The sequence below is a fragment of the Centrocercus urophasianus genome, unplaced genomic scaffold (genome assembly GCF_019232065.1).
Source record: "Centrocercus urophasianus isolate 14NV4802_14NV808 unplaced genomic scaffold, USGS_Curo_1.0 seq_10, whole genome shotgun sequence".
Classification (NCBI taxonomy): Eukaryota; Metazoa; Chordata; class Aves; order Galliformes; family Phasianidae; genus Centrocercus; species Centrocercus urophasianus.
Genome location: NW_024884142.1, coordinates 13,993,647 through 14,015,553, shown reverse-complemented (window position 1 = coordinate 14,015,553; position 21,907 = coordinate 13,993,647). Strand labels below are relative to the sequence as shown.

Genomic DNA, 21,907 nt, shown 5'->3' with positions numbered 1-21,907 from the left:
CAAACCTTTAAGTGTAAACAGATAAAACATATTAGCTGACATATGCTGACATATTAGCATATTTTTGCAATTACTGCTGCTCTGTGTTTCATAAGCTGGGAACGTCCCACAGAGAATAAGGCTGCTCATCAACTAGCCTTGCAGTTCTTAGTGGATCTGGAGATGGTGCTAAAATCTGTGGAAATCATCTTAGTTCTCATTCTGCGATTTCTCTGCAGCTTAAGTTCACTGAGGCTGCACTTATAATTAATGTACTGCAGTAAACATGTCTGGAGGGCAATATTTCTCGCCTAACTTAGACATTATATCTTTGGATTACTTGAATCGTCTTTTGATATTGCCTGTTTCTCTCCATTAGGTGTAAAGTCATGCTGGTGTAGTAGTAAATGATTGATTTTAAACACCTAACTGAGAAATGAATTGTCCCAGTGTAGAGTAGGCACAACATTGGGAATAGGCATAGGAATATTCCACTTAAACTTGGAGACAAAATAGGCACCCTTCTCACTTTTGAGTCCACATCAGGATAAACAACAGATTCCCAATTTCTTCTTCTTTGAAGACTTCAGACTGTGATGGCTCCAGTGGAGAAAGGGGCAGCAGAGCTGAGTACCATTCTCATGGCAGTGACACCCAATAGCACCCGTATCCAGATGCATGTACTGGTGCTCAGATCTTATCAGAGCACAGCACAGCCGTGCTGACAAGGACACACAGCTGGGCACAGGTCTGTGCTCCATCATTTACCCTGCTAATTGGGTATATTGTGCAGCCTGCTCTTGCTGAGTCTGTCATGTTGTGGGCACACATCCAGCACACCAGGTAGGACTTGCATGCCTATACAAACTAGACTTGTTTGCACAATGTGCAAAGCTGTTGGCAGACTATTCTTCTGTGGTTTGGATTGACATGTGGGTGTACTGGACAACTAAACATTGCAACACCAAAATTCTGGGAGTGGCACAGGTAAAACCCAGTAGTATTTCACCTGTGCACAGTGAGGTAAGTATCAGGTAGTTAGCAGCAGTAGCTGATAACAGTGGTTCCTGCAGCATCCAGAGATCTGGTTCATGGCTAGAAGCCAAAATGTAAGCAAAACAAAACAGGGGAAAAATACTGGCTTATTTTGCTCATCCTGTGTTTGACAGCTTACTACTTGTGTGCGAAATGCTTCTTTTTCTATAACATAACAGCCTCAAGGGTTGGTGTGATTGCTATTGCTGGCTCACAACAACAGCTCATTAAACGTCTGCTGAGCAGCCCAAGACAACTAAAATAAATCCTGTATGTCTGAACTACAAACAGCATACATGCTGTAGGCATGTTACACAGCATGCATCATAATCAGAGAACAGTATTTCTGAGGACTCGAGCTGATCTACCTTTGTGTATTATATCCTTTGTATAATGCACTCAAATATTAGAATTTGAAGATCACTGTAAAAGTGATCAGGTTGTAGGAGTAGTAATAGCCATAAGGAAAAATAGATCATGAAAGTTTCTTCAGGGTTGGGTTGCATGCTTTTATGCACCAGAGACAGATCAGTATTATTTATAAGAGAAAAGAACAAGGAGTGCAGCAAAAGAGAGTGGATTACTGAGAGCTTTATCACCCAAAACAGTGCTCTGAACAGGTAGAAAAGCTGTTAATTTGGTTAAAAGTATTTGGTCAGGTTAAGAGGTGGGGAACTTGCAGTGTTTGCTTAGATGGACCATTGGGAAAACAAGCACATTTTCTCCTAATTTACTAAAAAAAGATCGTAAAAACCAAAGGATTTGAAACAGAATTAAAACCTAACCTTGCTCTTTACAGTAATATGAGAAATCCTGTCAGTGTTCTTTCCCAGCCATAATCAGCTGTATACTTCTCACTGCCTGTCTCCTCAAAGTACGTCCATGGTCAGCACTACGGCTTGGGAGCAAAATACCTTGTGATCAGTACATTCCTTCCAAATAGTGGCACGCCAATGAAATGTCAGCACACAGAGCTACAGGCTGCGGCCATCTCTGCTTGCTCAGGCAGCGGGGCTGGTGCAGGGATGGGGATGGCTGGAGGATCCCACCTGGCACAGTGGGTGCGTGAGCAGCATTTGCTGTGTGCAGCAGCACAGAAGCAGCTTAACTTTACTGATGGCATCCGTTGCTTCTGATCTGGATTAAGAGAGTCAAAGGCTGCTTGTAGGAACGTTATAGAAAAGATGTTTAATTTACGAATCTTGGCTAACCTAAGAATAACCCATCTCATTAAAGGTCCTGGTGTGTGCCACCCAATTCTCCAGGAAATAAACCGTTTTTAAAAAAGCGTATTAAACACTGAGCGAAGCCTCACAGGCGAGTTCTGAAATTCCAGACACTGGCAGAGGGAAGGAATCAAGAAGTCCACAGTAGACAGCCTTTATGATTTGCTTTGGTAGGTGCGAGTTAGCACATTTCTTTGTGCCAGCATTCAATGTGACCCTGATGCTCAAGGTGAAGCCCCATAATGCTTCTCTCCAATTAGGACTAACAGAGCAAAAATGAGAAGTCCATGCCTCTGCAGACAAGATGCATCTGATCCCTTGAGTTTAAAACCTTTCTTGTTGTTGGTATTCAGGAATGCAAATACACAGATTTTAGTTGTAACTTGGTACTTCTGTGCCTGCAAAAACTGCAAGCGGCTCACCTTAACTTTCTGATGTCAAAGTATTCCTTATGTAGGGTTTCCAGTCAATGCTTACAAGGATTTGATCTTCCCAAGGCATGCTGTCTCCCTCCTAGGTGCTCTAGCTCAACTTCTGGGCTGAGACACACATAAGTGATAACTGTGATTATCCCTGGAGTATAACAATACGTGCATCAGCAGAGCGTGCAGTTCTGCTGTCAAGGCGTGTTTTGCTGCAGGAAAAAAATCCCTTTGAACACCCTTGAAGGTCGTGCTGTGAATGACTAACTGCCTTTTACTGAGCAGTTAATGGAGCTTGGCCAAAGCACTTCAGGTGCTTTTGGTCATACGTCCACATTGTTGCATTTCAAATAGACTCACAGTAGATCTTCATTTGCCTGGGAAATTTTGAGATCCTTTCCGTGCTATTTCAGTGTTGCTATTTTCATGCTTTGTCCTAAAGGCAAAGAGTGTTCCTGGCAGTTTGGTAATGGCATGCCTTTAAGGACAGTGCCGGGATCAAGTAAGCACAAGTACAAGGCAGAAGCAAACCAACTGATTCTGCAGATGTTGAGCCAGATTTCTCAAAACCAGACAGTAGACAGATCCAGCAAAGCACATACAGCACTTGTGAGAAAAGCAGATTGTAGATCCCCCACACAATTATAAAAATGACAAGTCTGAACAGTGATGGAAGTAAAGTAGAATTCTGAGCTCTGGCATAACGCAGGCAGCCTACTATCCACCACAGACTTGTGGTCCTCCTTGCACCAGTCACTGGTATCTCCACGGTAGGAGTAAAGTCTGTGCTGGTGTCTCTGCACACATTATAATATCATAAAATGTTTAAGAACCAGCCTCTGTGAGCACCTATTTCTATTGTCTCATGTAAAAGACTGCCCTGCTCCTGCCCAGTATGCAGAGTGGGCAGTGCTTAGCCACACACATGGAATGCCTGCAAGGAGGAGCATGGTTTAAAAGGCTCATCAAAGGGCTTAGCAAGCTGTAATGTCTTTAATCTGATTTCTTTTTCAAACTCATCATATGGCTTCAAGTCACTTTACAACTCAGTTTCTTCTGAGCTACAGATAATATTAATCTGCCTTCTTAATACTTCCTGCACTAATAGTCCTGCTATTACTATGAAGATATAATAAAGCAATCAAAAATACTGAATTAACCCCGTGCTATCACTCACTGAAATACAGATAAACTCTTGTAGAGCCCTCCATTAATCGCACCTTTCAAACTGCAAGTTTTTCCCACCCTTATTTATGCACTTTAAGAATCAAATTGGTCTTAGAGAGAGGAACCATGAAGTTTAAGCACTAAAACACAACTCAGGATCTTTCCCAGCATTCTGCCACATCTCAAAGGGGCAGTGCACAACCTGTAGCACTCAGCATCCCACCCATACAGCAGTTGCAAATTTCCACTTGGACTGAACCCATCTTGAGGCGCATGAGTTCACAACATCCTGCAATCATGGAATTTGATTTTGTTTTTTTGTCTGCTACTTCAGCAATGAGAATGGCAGGAAATGGAATATCAGTGCACTTCAGGAGAGGGAATGAAGTGTCAGTGTTTTCCAGAGCAATACATAAAATAGACATGGTGTCAAAAACAAGAACAAAGGGCAGGCTTTAATAGTTGTTCATTTTACCTCTTTTCAATAGCTCTTTATTTGTAGTAGTGCAGGTACACACGAAAGGCCATTCCTGAGCCTGATGAATACAAGTCTCAGAATTTAAGCACAATCATGGGATTCCCTATACATCCTTTAGGGCACATTAATTAGCATGAATTGCCAGTTACCAAGTGAAAATTAATTTCCTCTGCTAATGCTGTGTTCTGCAACACTCACTTGGAACACTGCATCTCACTTTTATGTAACATGTGCTACTCAAATGGTGTGTAATCCTTCCAGACAGCATTGTGAAAATGTTCAATTTGTGCCCATTGATACAGAAGTCAAACTTACTGCGAGTCCGCATCATCTGTAGAAATTGCATATGCAATTAAATCATAGAAAGTATTAAAACTTTTGTTGTCCTAATTACATATTATTTCATTATTCAGTAATGCAAGTCCCAGATTCTAGCTCTCTTGTTAATATAGCGACCCAATAAATGCACTTCTGAAATTAAGTTGTAGCACATTTTTTATTAAACATTTTCTCAGCTTATACTTTGAACATAAATACGTACTTTTATGGCTCATGTTACAAAAGACCCTACTATATGTTAGAAAACATATACAGAATATATCGTAGTGGTTACACTTTCTCCCCCTTTTCCCTAAAGTGTTCCATAAATTCTACAAATCTAGCAAAGCAGTACCAGAAAGCAAAATCCAATCTACCCAGCAGCAGTCAGAAATAGCTATAAAGTTTACTTGCTTGCTGTAAGAGAAACTTTGGTTCCTGTCTGCTTTCACTGCAAGGCAATACCTTATTATGGAAGCTATGTATCAGAAAACAAGCATTGCACGTCATGCTCCATCACTGAAGGTCTACTTCAATTCATATTTCCAAAGGTGTACAGCTTGTCTTTGTTTTTTTCCACTTGGTAAGACAAATACATATCTTTACTTTCAAAGCAGTATAGTGTAAATGAAGGACCTATTTCTGTTCTTACTGAAGTCAGTGGCAAAACATCAATGGACTTTCTGAAGAGCAGATTTGTATTTTGTTTCTCCTGTTCTCTTGACTAAAGTGAAGAAAGCTACATTTCAGCTGGAAGGTAGGATGAATATCACTGAGAATTTTAAAACTCTTATGCCTCATTGCTAGCACCTCCTGTAATAACTCCACACGTGGGTTTCCAGCTTATTACATGGGGTCTTGGCTTACCATTCTTAATGATAAAGACCCATGAAAAAGTGAGCATAATCTTCCAGCCCCAAAAGTATGGGCATGGAAGCCCACACCTGAGGAGCATGCAGAATCACACCTGTGGTCTTTCTGCTCTAGTGTAGCAAAGAGACATCAGGTTACATAGGCTTTATACGCAGGAGAGGCTTTATACACAGCTCATGCTGTACAATTTAGTATTTCCACACAGTGGGCAAAGATAAACCCCCAGGGCCTACGGAAGAATGTAGAAAACGCAGCTGGTCTTGAACCCTCAGGCAAGGTAGACCAGGCACAAGGACAAGAAGAAGAGGAAAACTTTGGGGAAATGTTGCTGGCAGCCTGCCTTAGAGACACTGCTTTTTATTTCACAGGGACTGATGCCGACACCAAGTCCATATCAATGTTGGGAGCACCCAGCTGACACGGTAAGAATCGTGGTGAAAGACACAGAATAAAACCACAAAAAGCAGTAAGGAAAACTCTAGACCTACAATCCAATCTCTAACAAAAGTTCTTTGTGACTTACTGGAGTTTGTGCTGTTATGACTCAAGCTGCCTTTTCTGATAAGGATGTAGGATGTGAGCTGAGCTCCTGGAAAGAAATGTAGGTGTGTATCTGATTGTTGAATCGTCTGTTTTGGTGGCAGCAGGAGAGGTTTGCTGCAGTAGCATTCCCTCTGTCCTGGTTGTGTGCCATGTGGCAGCAAGGCAGGACACCACCTTACTGCAGCACTCCAAACTCAGTGAGTCAGCCCATTCACTGACTTTGGTGTTGGCTTGATACAGATTCACTTTTCAGAGCAGACCGAAAATTTAGAGTACATTTATAATTTACTGGGACAAGACAAGCGCCAAAACAGCCAAAACTTGCGCTTGATTTTAGTCAATGCAAACACCTGATAGACTTTTGCTTTGGATATATTTAGTTTATATTTTACTGAACTGATGGACGGTATTAGAATTTTTAACGCACCCGAATTAAGCCTAAGAGCTTTAATCTCTCTGTATCTTTCAGTTTATTGACAAGAGAAGAAGATAGAAGATAGAAGCCCTCATTTCACACATATTAAGTCCGTTGTGACTGAACAAGGTGTCTCATAACCATTTTTTTGCAATATCTTTCTGAGCTGAAGGCCTTGCCTTGTATTTCACACGCAGAGAGTATAGTGCAAAAAGCAATGTCAATAGTATCCCCGAGTTCAAAATTCCTTTTGGAAATATCCATTCAATAAGAAAAAGAAGATTAACTGGGTCCCTGTTTAAAATTCAGCCCTCTAAAACAGTACCAAAGCAACACCTTGTCCCACTCAGTGAATAAATGCAAACAAATTGTGCACCCTAGTTTTACAATATCTATTTATCAGACCACGCTTGGCTGAATCTCTGGGTGAGCAGATTGGACCATAACCCTGCTGTCTGCACTTGTGGACTGACATTATCTGATAGGTATTTGCCTGAGGACATAGCACAGATCCACTGATGTAGGACGAATATCCACAACGATTACTTGCGCCTCCCACAGATTATTTCAGTATATTTCTGAGCTCATTATTTACATCTGGGATATGCATACCTCGTTAATAATGGCACAGTCCATATCTACCTTTGACACAAAATTGCCAGGAGGGGAACGCATTACCAGCACTACAATGCACAGCTGTTCTTTATCTGTACTTTCTATTATGTGTGCCACGATATCCTTACAACTTTCTCTGTATGACATAGATGAATAACAGACACATTATACCTACCAAGAAAATTAATGGACTTTTTATACTGAAACTTTTTTCATAATACTGAGCATTAAGAATACAAAGAAAAAATCTATTGTCTATGTTGAAAAAAAAAAAGTTTCAATTAATATAACTGTGTTTGTTCAGAGCAAACTCTGGCTTATGGAGTGATGTTACTAACTGTTACAGTAATTACTAATATTAGCTTTCACATTAGGATTTTTATTGTTAAAATTTTTTTTGTGCTAATTTGTTAAAATCTACAGCCCATGCAATATGTCGGTTTGGAAAAGGAAACAACAGCTGATTTACATAAGCAAAAACCAGCATGTGACACAGCACATGTTCCTTGCCTTCCCCAAGTGCTATAGAACATAATGACGATATTTATAAATGTGAATATAAATAAGACAAAACTCCTAAAATCTTTTAAAATGTCTGACAAATCCTTTCTGTTCTAAGTATCAAAGATAGCATCAACAGCTAGACATTTTCCAATACCCTGACACCACAGAATGTTCTACGTACGTAAAGACTCTGCTTTGTATCCCTTAATTCCGTGATCAAATCCTACTGAAATTGCTCCCATGTCATAAAGTCTTTTGGCTTGGGTCCTAAGCTGGCATTTGCTGTATAAAGATATCAGACTTTTTAATAGCAGAAAGTATCTTGAATTTAGTTCACTCATATATTCAATAGCGGGATTTGCCAGACCATCACTGAGGACACTAATTCATCTTGTCGTTGCTGCTTGGTCTTCTTGTTCACTCTTCTGTGTCCTTGACCACCAGAAATGACTAATACTGAACTTGCTTTCATTTTCTTGGATCTCTGTCTTTTATTTTTAAAAGATATATTTTGATCCTTCAAAAGCTCATAAATGTTACTGTCCTCTGGCCTATGCTCTAGGGAACTTGATGTAAAGGATCCAGAAGATGAAGACAAGTCACTTTTTTGTGCAATGGATCCTGCTGAACCTCCCAGCCAAACTGAAGTATCAGGGTTGCTGCTATTGGAAGAGCCTGGTCTGTCACTGTGCAGAACATTCCTCTGGTCTTTGTCTTTAGATTCTGAGCCACGAGGCAGGCTGTTCCTTAGCTTGTTTTTGTTTTTCTTGTTTATAGATGTAGCCATTACAAGAAACTTGACCGGCCCATTGTGCGCGTGATACGACACCATTCCTCTCCCTGCAGCCAAAAGAAAAGACGACAATGTTTTAATTACAGCACTCCACAATATTTACTCCGTTAAATTTGCTTAGGAATGCGTAACTCTTAAAATCCTGTTATATGCATTCAGTCCATCCACAGACTGTCTATTTCCTTGTACATAAGCAATTTAAAGAAAAGTGTAGGAAAAAAAATTATCTATCGTGCCATAAGGATGTTTTAGGACTGTGTCAATAAACCAGTTGGAACACAACAGAATGAATTCAAGTCGACTTGTGCTGTGTTACGGCAGCATGAATACAGACATTTTCTGCTAACTTTTTTTTGGCATTGACACAAAAATAACATTCTGAGTTTTCTACAGTAACCCACAAAGAAAATATGTGGTTTTCAGTTAATCCTACCGTGCCCCTGTACCATTCTAGAAAAGCATATGAACATCTCTTTCATTGCAATACCTGCTAGTAGTACAAGGAAAAATTACACATGAAAATCATAAGAATATATGAGAAACAAATTGCATAATGCCAAATTCAGAAGCTCTAACAACATCAGTGTATGGGGCTCTTACAGCAAGAAAAAAAAGCATAGCATTATACAAAATCTCCTATAAGATGAAAAGAAGTTAGGTTATCAAAGAAAAGAAACCACTACTCTACAAGTCACCCCATCCATCCCTAACTCCCTAATACATTCCAGGTTATGATTAAAAACAAAAAAATCTACTTTTGCAGAAAGTGCAATGGCATAAAGATGAATTATCAGGACTGAAAGCACAAGTGAGAAAAGTGCAAATTTTTTGTTTGTTTGTTCAAATTCTAAATACTTGTATTGCATTTATTTTTACCTACTACTGCTTCCATAACTTCTAAGAAACATTTGTCATACGTAGGGGCCTATGGGAAAGCTGGGGAGGGACTTCTTCTAAAGGCAGGTAGTGGCAGGCTGAGAACAAATGGCTTTAAACTGTAAGAGAATAGAGTTACACTAGATATTAGGAAGAAATTCTTTACTGTGAAGGTGGTGAGACACTGGAACAGGTTGCCCAGTGAGGCTGTGGATGCCACCTCCCTGGAAGCATTCAAAGCCAGGCTGGATGGGGCTGTGAGCAACCTGGTCTAGAAGGAGGTGTCCCTGCCTATAGCAAGGAGTTGGAACTAGAAGATCTTAAAGGTCCCTTCCAACCCAAACCATTCAGTGATTCCCTGATTATTGCTGCATATTTTGCTGAACACAATTCATTTTCATTCTGAAAAGTTACATATACTTTTTTTTTTTAATCCCTGAAGGAGGTTACAAATAACTTGCCTCATAGAATATGACAGCTTTTCTCCACAGCTCAGCAGTTCTAGTAAAATTGTGAAACTGAACTGTAGCATGGCATAGTACTTAATTGGAATTACATACATTAAAAAAAAAATAATCTCACTTCTGCTAGCAGCTTAAACATTTACAAAATGATTCAGCAGCATTCCTACGTTTCAAACAAGGCAATATGAAACTAACTTATGAATGCACCAAAATGCAAAAATACTGGTGGTTGTAAAATATATATATATATATAAATATATATATATATATATGTGTGTGTGTGTGTGTGTGTGTGTGTGTGTGTGTTCTCACATGTTCCAAGTCTCTAGTTTTGGTAAGAGAGGTCACAAAAACAGTGTGCCAAATAGCCAGTCAGAGAATGTACTGCATTGTCAGTACCCATGTCTCTAAACCTAATGCATCAACCTTCTCCAAGTATGGAAGAAAGAATCTTTGCAATGCCCTCTCTTCTCTTCTTGTATTTTTTTTACTGCACTCTGATAGGATTAATGCCTACCATGTTCTTATTCCATAAAGAAAATTGCTGTCCTGACTCAAACAACTGAGACAAATCCAGATAGGCATGTGAAAATACTTTAATGATAAGGAAGAAGAACAGATAGAATTTCATCACAAAGCCCTGATGAGTCCTTCCACAACAAACATAGTTTGGCAGAGTCATTTGAACTACTGACAGCAAAAAAATCTTCAGCATAACGACATCCTACCAAATCCATTTGAGAAATGTCACTCACCAGTTACTTTGGGAATTCCCTGCAAGCGTGGCACTGGCAATGCTACTATTATCCCCAGATTTGTTCCAACCAGTAATAAGCCATGGCACACCAGCAGACTGGTCACAGAAACACGCTGCTGCCCTGTGAAGTGCAGGAAGTGCTGTATTATTTATGTAATGATCTTCGCCAAGGTCAAAGTAACCTCAAACACACAATCAGCTGCACAGCTGCATTCAGCAAAGCACTCATCAGAAAGGCAAATGCACTGCGGGATTGTATTAAACTTTACATACGTCATAATTTAAATACAGCTGAACTTGCATTATCTGCCCTACATCTCTGAACCACAGTAACTAAAAATAGACACACATTACCTTTACAAATATGCTTTTATAAATTTGACCGTGTATGCTCTTAATAATAAAACTGAAAGGCATCCCACTTCCCAGTGCTCAGTAACGTATTATGACAACACACTATACTTGAGACTCAAACTTGTTCATGATTAATTTCTTCTCATGGTTTTATTTTTGTGAAATAGTATAAGAAGTCCACATTGTCCACAGTATCACATCCACACTGGGGTTCCCCTGTACAACAATGACATTGGCATACTGGGATAAATCCCAGTGAAAGCCTATTAAGATGAACAAGACACTGGGGTAAATAATGCACAAAGAGAGACTGAAAAATACAAGTTGTCTGCACTTAATGTACACAGAAGAGACTTTACTCAGATGTGCTCAGTGACAGGATAATACACCATGGGTCAAATTTGGAACATGACAAATTTGCTTTAAATGTAAGAAAAACCTTCTTCACCATGAAGACAGCCAACCACTAGTTGCTCAGAGAGGTAGCAGAGTATCTCTGTAACTGAACATACTCAAATTTGGACAAGTTCTTAAGCAACCAGATGTAATTTGCCTTGTTTCAAGAAGACAGACAAAATGAACTCAGAATTCTAGTCTCTGACCTCATACAAATCTCTTCTATTGACAAGATTTTTGTTTTTCTTAGGAAAATAGTCATTTCTGCTTACAATGCTTGCTAAATATTTAATTCTGGGTAGTTGGACTTACTTTCAAAATGCCCTTGACAGGTTGCAAAAATGGAAAATGACAAAATAATTCCTGCCAAACTTCTGCCATGATTCCATTTAGAAGCATTTAAGCAATGGTGAAGTCACTCAGGTTCACAGCTTACATGTTCTTGGATTTACAATTAACTTTACATGATAAGAGAGCAGTCAATCCCATCTTTATCATAGCCCTCAAGTTGTTAATCACTTCACCAGTAAGTAGGGAATGTGGATTCCACTTCTGATATAACTTAGATGAACCTACATGTTCCACACCTTGAAAAAATACCTTAATTACAGTACATCACAAATGAATGAATTTTCCATCTCTTCCTTTGAAGCTGGGCCAATTTACAGCTAAGAATGCATGAATCACAGACCCAGTTGGAAAGCAGGGAAGAAACAGTTTGACTGAAGCCTGAAGGTTAAAGCACTCAACTGGAAAGCAGCAGGTGGACTGCAGTCCAAGTCTTTCTTCACAGAACTCTACAAAACCAAAACATTTATCCAGTAATGGTTTATTGTAAAAGGCACATACTACCTGCAGGGCCAGATCTGGATTCTCAGCTTTGACTACCCTAAAACACATTCTAAAATACCTTAAAGGCAATGAGGTCACAGTCCATAGTTGTAATTAGCATGAAAAAGTTGAAGAGCTTCCATCTACTCATGGAGGCCTTCAGTGAGTGTGGTGGTTTCACTCGCAGTAGCTAAGCTCTACCATACCACTCCAACTCCTCAAAAGAACAGAGAGAAAATGTGATGAAAAATGCTTGTGGGCTGAGGTGAGGACAGAGAAATCACTCACCAATTACTGTCATGGCCACATAAGGAATAATCAGCATGAGGGAAATTGATTTAATTTTTGCTTACTAATAACAGACTAGAAGAGAGCCACCTATGGTTTTTCCATAAACTGTCATTATTTCTTTTTGTATGATGGCGCTATCCCTCTTCAGGTAGATAAGCATACATGGTTTATGCCCTTAGACAAATTATTAACCTTTGGAAGGCTTTATTTATTTATTTTATGAGATGAATTTAGTTTCCAAAGCAAAGCACACAAGAACACTCCTTCAACACTGGTTAGTTAGATGGACAGTCCTCTGGGGAGGCACAGACTTCTACTTCTGGAGAGAGAGCAGTCAAGTGACCACACACTGTCCAAAAACACATCAAAACCCACAGTGATGACATGTGGCAGCCTTGAGAGTGAAAGAAAAACAGTAATGCACAATAAAAGTCTGCTTGTGCTGTTTTCAAAGCCGTACATACAACATGTGACAACCATTTGTCTTCCTCAATCATTTGCTAATACAGATTTTACATTTACCTTTATAACAGGTCAAAACAAGTTCAAATGTGGATGTTCAACAACCTCTGCATATTGGAGTCGTCAAAAATCAAGATTTGAACTTTGTGATTTAGAGTTCAGATCTGCTCAGGCTACATACACAGGATATTTAAGATCTCCCCACAACCTGTGTCACAGCAAACACAAGGTAAACTGCAGGTTGGCCTAATCTCACTCCATTTCATTTACAGTTGTTTTACAAAGTGCAAACAGAAATATTAAAGTGCAATTTTCAAGTTTTTTTTAACTGTGAAACACATCAGTTTTACTTCTGCCTGTCAAAGCCTTTGAAGAAGATGCTCACCTTTCTAACAATAGATCTTTAATATCTTTTCAACTGTTTAAAATGTAAAAATAATATGCATGACTCTATACACCAACCCTGAAACTATGTACAACTACTAATTGTTCCCAGTGAAAACCAGTAATGCTCCTCACTGTTTCTGTAGGCGAGAACAGCAAATTACCAGCCAGCAACTTAGAATCTTAAACATGGAACACAGCCTTAAGCATGAAACATCTACAGTGAGGTCAAAAGGAATGATGTTTGCTTTGAAATCTTTGAAAAGCAGGAAACATCTGCATTTGAAAAAATACTTTGAAATAGCATATAATAACTTTAAAAAAAAAAAAAAAGAGAGAGAGAAAATACCATTCAAATAAATAGTAATCTTAAATACTTATTTCTCTGCTACCCAAGGTTTGAACTCATGCTTTTCTTTGTTATTCCTTGACTTTGTATTTGTACAGATTTCAAATCAAGAGAAAAAAGTAAAACCAGTTCTCTACAACTTGTTGAGCAGTAAGCACAGAAATTAACGAGCTAACAGTGGTAAGTCAGAAAAACAAATCCCAAAAACAAACAAAAATTACTTTAAATAGGAAAACTGCTAGATCACACTGTTGCAGTGCAATGATGGAATTGTCAAAGTCATGAAATAATCTTACCAAGATCTTGAGTCTACCAAGAACTGAAGTCACCAATTAGGCTTACACAAGGACAAATAGTTTTAATATATTTCTGCTTTGTGTTCAGCCTTTCTCAGGTCTCATCTTCTGACTCAGACTCAACCATGCGCTCCCTAGCTACGTGCAAGGACATACTGGTACATATCCTCTTACATGACCTTGCTCTTCCTGCTATATAAAAACCTGTCTAAAAAAGCAAATCAAATGGGCTGACCTCAGATTTTCATGCATCTTTTAATCATTTCTCAGCAGCAAAATCATAAAGCAACTACATTTTATGCTGTGGCATCTGGTGAGGTGGGAACAAAAGGAAACTCTAAGTCTCAATGTATAGTTTGTTTTCTGCAGAAAGGAAATGATACCATTTATCTTTGCCTTTCCCATCTGTGTCCAGGAAGCACACGTGTGCCATTAGAGCATACACGGATACAATCAGAGTACAGCAACATCAACAGAAATTGCCTCTCTGTTCTGCAGGTAACCTTTCATCATTCATATGAGCAGAGAAATACAGTGAACTAAGGTCACAGAAATCTCTTTAAAAAGGATGTCTGAGGAACATTTGTACGAAGAAGTTATTCAAAAGTGTCAAATGAAATTCAAATGAAATTGAAAACAAGACTACTAATAAAACCAAGAACTGTGTACTCACATGCTGTAAGATTTTAATTTATTTTCACTATCCAGGCTGTGTGAGCTGTGACAAAGATGGGTGAAAAGTTACCTTTTAATCAGTAAGATTCAATCACTGGTCATAAATACTAAGCTAATAGGTGAAGCACATTAGTGAGTTTTTACATTTGTCTTCACATATTATTTTTTTTCTCCTACTCAGTATGTCAGTTAGCAGACAGCTGAGCTTAGGCCACTTAAAATCAGTCTCACTGTACTGTACAGTTGTATGGCCTGTAGTGATGACGATGCTCTTCAACTCAACCTTCTTCTTTCATACTGTCCTTGTGCTTTTTGGAGATATTTATTTAGTTATTTCTAAAAAGAACCTAACTCTGTCATACAGTATTAGGAAGTATTTTATGGCTTGTGGTTTTGATGATACAGCATGCAACGCTTCTGTGGAGCGCTCTGTACTAAACAGAAATCCTATGGAAAGTAAGGTCATGTTTATTTTTCAGACCTGTGTCCCTACGTACAAACTTCCCACAACTCCAGAAAATCATCAGCTTGAGCACAGAACAGAGTCACTAAGAGTATTAGTTACATCCCTTGTATGTGGACTACCTAGTGACTGAGCACAGCTGAATGACAGCTTGCAGGGACACAGTTGATAGAGGGTGTTTTAGGATACAGTAGTTATTCAGAACCCACTCAGATGTCTCAGCAGATTAATTGGTCTTTTCATGCCATTTAGCTGACATATTTGACATGAAAATAACCAAAATATGACCTATATCTAGGCGGCACTTTTTCAGTCAAGCTCTTTCCTTAGCCAGACCTCTGTGAACACAGTATATAAAACATTTCCACAAATCAATCATGATTTAAAAATATATATATATATACTTTTGGCTTGTGGTCCGTGGTTCTGTCTCCTTTTTTTACATTATTAAATTCCACTGAATCATAATGACAGTAATTTCCTGTGCCAGTTCCTTTATATTTCATTATTCTTTGATTCTCTCCTACTCGGTGGGCTGCTGAGTTATTTTTCTCAAAGTAAAGGAGGCACATCCTTTAGGAAAAAGAAAGTAAGCAGTGATATTAAAAGCTGTCTTCTCCCCGAAATGGAAAAAATCTAACATCATGAGAACTGATTACCAAGGGTATGAAAACTTCCTCTCTGTCTTGATTACTACAAGTACCCTCTAAATATAGCTTTGTAATTCAAGTAGCCTTTCTGACACAGTAACAGTAAATTTGTCTTTTATTTCTACTGTATACCTACAAAATAATGATAATTTCATTATGTAAACAAGTTATGTCCATTGCATTAAGTGAAGATGCAGATGACCTCTCCATGCAGCCTATTAGGCCAATATCACGCATCGCTGCTCCTAGTAAGAACTTGGCAAAAGGAGTCCAGCTTCAAGAAGTTATATAATGATAATCATGCACTCTTCTTTTTAATCTCTCCTCCTAAGATCCTTAGCAATACTTTTACATCAATTTCTTCTGCCTCATTTCAATACAAGCTGAATTTTTACTTACGTGCTCTTTTTGCATATTAAAGAACTCCCACTGGATTTCAGAAAGCTAAGAGTTGTTTCTTTTAAAAAGTAAAAGATGTCCTGTTGCACATCACACTTCTAAACAGTAATCAGTTCATTAAAATCCACAGAAAATGTAAAAAACATGTGCATTTTGTAACTACGAAGCCACTTCATTCTTCCTCCTGTGTCAGATTTTTGTTCCTTTTTAATCTGAGTGTATACTACACAGTTTTATTTATTTTTTTGTTCCAAAAGCTCTTAGTGTTGCTTATTATGTAAACCTCCTACTACTCTGTCTTTTAGCCTTTGCTGGTGTAGCAAATTGGGATAACATAAACATGCCCAAGAGCTGCTGCTAAATAATTGAAATTCATTTCATTTTTAGAATGGATTCCTCCCTTGGAACATTTGCTGTAATAAAAAGTGCTGTTCTACTTCTAAAATAAATTTCCATTTCCATTCACTGAAGTGCATTTTGGGAAAAGACAGAGGAAAAAAAAAAAAAAAGAGATTAAAATGGGTAAGAATGACACAAGGAGATATAATTAGCTAAAACTGTTCTACAGAAAAAAAAAAATCATGTGTTACATCATCAGTTTTATTACCATGGCTATGAATACCAAAGCTAAATTTGTTTGAAATTTAGCATAAAATGTGTGTAAGGGAGGCCCTACTTCCTCCCCCTTCCCCCACAGACAGTAGAACATTTTGAAAATTAATCTTTTTAAAAACTGGTCTTGATTTCTTTTCATAACCACGATTAATTAAAGCATACAATCTATTTAAAGGCAAGACATTTGCTGCTGGTTTGTAACAGTGCTACAATCAAACAACGTGTTAAAAACATCCTACCTAGATCACTATAGATGGACATGATTTAAAACAGATTTTTACTGCAAGGCTAACATGGTCATTCTCATTTCTCTTACCTGATGCACATGTGCTCATTACAGCATAGGGGAAAGACATCCCCAAACCTGTGTCCATTAGTACTGCGTAGGTCTAAGAGTCATATTGGCCTACATCAGTCTGTAATAACATCTGTGCATGGCATTTGAAAAAAGGTGCCAGAAATAAGTTTATCTCTTTTCGGTATGTGTCTAACTACCAGAGTCACTCACTTGTAAATCTGATACAGACCAGAACAGCTGTCTGTGACACTGATGATCTTAGTATGGTTGAACAGTTTCTGTCTTAAAACACTTAAAGGTTTGTTAAACATCACCCTAACAACCAGAGGTTCTATCTTTGCTTATAATACAAATGTTTTTAATTCAACAAACTAAAGATCTAAGTAAGAGAACACTGAACACAACACACTCCTAAACGGAGATGCGAGCAGTTCCACTGACTTCACTGTAAGCAACTGACACTAAGCAAGTGCTTTGTTGGGTGGTTCAGATCCTAGGCTGACTGACTCCATCACGTATTTTAATATCAACTTCCAGAAGAAAACACTAAAATTTGCAAAGGAAACACATTTTTGTGATAGACTGAATCACTCTCCTGTTTTATAGTCACAAAAAAAAAAAATAAAATAAAATAAAATAAATCCACCTGCTTATCTATATAATATAAATTTAAAACCACTGAGGAGAACTGACTCTCAACAAGCTCATTGCACATGTCTTTCTTTTGGGCAGACAAGGGACTGTGATTTACTAAAGTAAACAGTCACAAGATAGCTATCAAAGACTGAAACAGATGTTCTGATTCTGGCCTTATCTACAATCTGGAAAATAACAGTGATAGAGACAAAACAAAACAGTTGGGTTTTTTTTGTCATATGGTGTGATTCAGCTACCTGGCAACATATTGTGAACAGGCGTGGCAATGTTAACATCCTGGAGGTGTTTCAGTGTCTCAGTGTGGAACAAACGAAGCGTAGATCCAGATGTGAAAGCAATCCAGACTCCCACTCCAGCAACAGCCATGTGAGAGATTACCATACCTTCCTCTTGATGTGCTTCAAAATGGTTCTGTAAGTAAAACAAATAATCTTTGAGGAAATGTTACATCATTCAACCTTCATTATCAGCTTCTCAGTACAGGCACTGTGTCTATGTCCGCCATGCCAACAACAAAGCTCATTTTCTTTGCTTTGCTCGGGATATGTCCTGACTGCTTCATAAGATTTGTTATTTTCTATGCTCCCTTTTTTTTTTAAACAACAGATACGTATGAATGCATATAATAAGGTGATGCACAAGCAATTGCTCACCACCTCCGACTGATGTCCAGCCAGAACCCCAAGCAGAGGAAAGGAGAGATGAACTCCCACTGCTTTCAAAACTCTTTCTGCGTGATGTCACATGGGATGAAATATCCCTTTGGCCAGCTTAAGCTAACTGTCTTAATCCTGTTCCCTCTCAGCTCCTTGGACCCTTTGCACCATCCCAGACACTAAAGAAAGAAATTCCAACCTAGATGAAGCTAAAACAAAAAGTCAAAATGCTCCTTCTGATGACAAATAACTATGCCAGACTTTCAGATCTAGTGCCTGAATTTTCTTCCTTGATCTAATGTCTTCATAGTTACAACTTCTAAATAGCTTTAGGAAGGCTGAAACTTCTCTACATATTTCTGTTAACATGTGAAATAAAATTGCAGTAAAGGTCTCTAATCATTAAGAGGAAGTAGCGATATTTCGGTTTCATTTTTTCTTCTAAGTAAGCAGCCTATGAAGTTAAACACAGCCTTTTAATGTTGTGCCAGCTATTATCAAATGCAGAGGGCTAATCTGATAAACATAACATTTCCCTAGCTAAATAAATGGAAAACTGTTCTTTGAATACAAACCCCTCCCAGAGGGATATAGGAAGTAAATATCTGCAGTAATATTCACAGTTCTTATTATATACTCTTAACTATATTCGTAGATAAAATGCAAGAGTACCTCATTCCTCACTGTAAAATCACACTTAGATTTTCTATGCATTAGAATTAAGAGCTACATTTTAGTTACTTTGCATCCCAATTTAAATAACACAGTTCTAAGGATAAGCTCTTAGCCTAACACAAGTATATTTTGAGCATATTTGCGTTATGCAGTTCAATTTCTTCAACTAAATTCAATGAATAGATGAAGATCATAAATAAGAATAGGACTCAAAGCTTTCACAAAATATAACTTCTGATACCTTACTTAGAGGTCCTTAAGTAATAAAGTATGAAAAGCAAATTCACAATAGATAATAATCCATAAACTACTACTTTCCACCACAAAATTGGCTTCTTACAAATAAGGGAAATTACTTTAAAAAATTGTTTACATTTTTCTTTTAACGTTCAGTTATAAAAACTTCTCAGGCCACTGAAGTGAATCCTGCTAGCAATCCACACTGTTTGGAGTAAGAGAAAAACGAAGCTGATCATAAAAAATTAATTTTCTTTGGTTTTCTGACCACAGACAACAATTGTGTGAGTGCAACTGTAAACAACTTCCACAGGCATTTTTGTCACATTCCATTTTTACCAGCTAACTTGTTATACTCCCACTTTGTCTACCCTGCAGTTGGTACAGCTGCTTGTTGAAATGTTTCAAGAAAAACTGTAATACTGTCAGCGCCACAAAAAGCCTATAAAAAGAACTATTCTTCTCTTTCAAAGATGGAACAGGAACATACCCAAACCTGAACATTCTTTTGCAATTGCTTATGTTTTTGTATCGAGACTTTGACAGCTGTTTCAATTACACATTTATGTGAAACAATTTTTTTTCCAAGATTTTTTTCTTCTCATGAAATACAATTATTAAAGGACAAAAATGGCTTATTCTCTTTTTAAATAAAGGAATTGAGCTTCATTCCATTTTACTCTTCATAACTTCATTCCTCTCTGCCTTCTATTCAGATCCTTTTTCTTGTTTGGTTTTGTTTTTCTCAGACAGTCTTGTTCTAATTCTATGGCAACATAACAGAGGCAGAACACTTTCTGGATGCCACAGCGAGTCTGTCTTGCAGTAGAGTTACACATAACTAACTATTGTTTCAACAGCGTGTGGCATTGCTGAAATCTTTCTTTTGAAGGGTTGCCCACTCATACTGAACAGCTGTGCCAAGAACTGAACTGCAGTTTTTCAAGCTTAATGAGAGATGCATAATGGGCATCATCACTCACAAGGTAAAACAAATCACTCACAAGGTAAAACAAATTACTCACTACTTTTAAAAAAGTACAATACTTGGGCAAAATACACTCAGGTATAGGATTCTCACTTGTTCGGTTTATCCAGCTGAACATTTCAGCTTATTCTACATCCATTGTTAAAACAAGAATTGCTCACGTATGTTTAGCCAATTATTTAAAAACAAGACAAACCAAAACAAGATGTAATAACATTCAATTGGTGACTTTACTAAATTCTCTGGCTCTTTTCACAGTTGTTTTTAAACAAGCACAGCCTGCCTTTGCAGAGCCTAAGGGTCTACAAGCACAGAGAATACTCCAGGATCAAGGTTAATACTTGAAAGCAATACAGCTCACAGATCTAGGATCAAGACTAAGGACAAGTTTCTTCTTCTTAGAAAGAGTACCAGAAAATATAATTAATATTTAACAACAGTTGTTGCATTTCACACATGTCCCATCCCAAGGGGCTTGAGGTGTTGATGACAAAACCATTTCCTGAAATGAGGGTGACCTCATTGCAGCCTTTCAGTACCTAAAGGGAGCCTACAGACAGAAGGGGAATCAACTCTTTGAAAGAGTAGATAACAGTAGGACAAGGGGAAATATTTTTAAGTTGAAGGAGGGAAGATTTAGGTTGGATGCCAGGGGGAAGTTCTTTACTACGAGAGTGGTGAGGTGCTGGAACAGGCTGCCCAGAGAGGTTGTGAATGCCCTGTCCCTGGAGGTGTTCAAGGCCAGATTGGATGGGGCCCTGGGCAGCCTGGTCTGGTATTAAACGTGGAGGTTGGTGGCCCTGCATGTGGCAGGGGGGTTGGAGATTCATGATCCTTGAGGTCCCTTCCAACCCTGGCCATTCTGTGATTCTGTTAATTGTTTTATACAACACCAAGAGAAAAAAAAAAAAAAAAAAAAAAAGAGTTGCATAAAGGGAAGACTAAGAGTTGAACACTGTGCAACATCTGGATTCTTGTTGACAAAGCAGAGGTGATTAATATGCAGAAATTATGAAGCTATATCTTTACTAATAAGTGAATTACCTGTTAACAGGAGAGGACAGAGGGAGAATAAACATTTATTTGCTGCTATTTACCTCCCAGCAGGAAAACTTACACTCTGCAAGGTAAGAAAGACGTATCTCAAATATATTTTGGTTCTCATGACAGTAAAATACGCATTTCTGAAGCAGAGTCTAAATTTCATGGAGTCACAGAATCACCGAGGTTCTATAAGACCACCACCACCATCCAGTCCAAGCATCCACCTACCACCAACACTGCCTCATAAACCATGTCCCCTAATACAACACCTACGCACTTCTTGAACTGGCTCTAGGGACAGTGACTCAACCACCTCCCTGAACAGCCTGCCCCAGTGTCTGACCACTCTTCTCAGGAAGAAATTTTTCCTAATATCCAACCTGAACCTCCACTGGCACAACTTGAGGCCATTCCTTCTAGCCCTCTCACTAGTTATGTGGGAGAAGATGCTGACCCCCAGCTCACCAAATCTCTTTTCAGAGAGTTATTGAGATCGATGAGGTCTCCCCTGAGTTTTCTTCAGACTAAACAATCCCAGCTCCCTCAGCCAGTCCTCAGAAGACTCGTTCTCCAGACCTTTAGGTTAGTGAGCTGTTTAGTCTGGTGAGATGATGAAAACAAGATTGGTACCTGTATCTTAGAATCAGTAAAGAGGCAACAGAAATTTATCACTTATTTGCAGATCTATGAGGAAGACCATATGTTATAGCATGGCTATTTGT

The 21,907-nt window shown here is 38.4% G+C and overlaps 1 protein-coding gene and 1 long non-coding RNA gene across 7 annotated transcripts in view; one reads left to right on the top strand and one right to left on the bottom strand.

The window, feature by feature from the left end:
• Positions 1–4,294: 4,294 nt before the first annotated feature.
• The window catches only part of ARHGEF10 (Rho guanine nucleotide exchange factor 10), a 111,275-nt gene continuing 93,662 nt past the window's right edge, over positions 4,295–21,907 (bottom strand). For all 5 annotated transcript variants that reach the window (XM_042820502.1, XM_042820518.1, XM_042820535.1 and 2 more), the window contains 3 exons: positions 17,822–17,996; positions 10,464–10,586; positions 4,295–8,415 (listed from right to left, as the gene is read on the bottom strand). In XM_042820502.1, coding sequence (XP_042676436.1) covers positions 7,913–8,415; positions 10,464–10,586; positions 17,822–17,996 — 801 coding nt within the window. In that variant the 3' untranslated portion in view covers positions 4,295–7,912. The remainder of the gene's footprint in view (positions 8,416–10,463; positions 10,587–17,821; positions 17,997–21,907) is intronic.
• LOC122161258 lies at positions 5,559–14,605 on the top strand. Of its 2 annotated transcripts, XR_006169137.1 has the most exons (5): positions 5,559–5,920; positions 12,871–13,028; positions 13,631–13,712; positions 13,917–13,986; positions 14,327–14,605. It is a non-coding gene; the product is annotated as an uncharacterized LOC122161258 (long non-coding RNA). The 2 variants fall into 2 exon arrangements; XR_006169136.1 differs by having other exon boundaries at positions 13,917–14,605.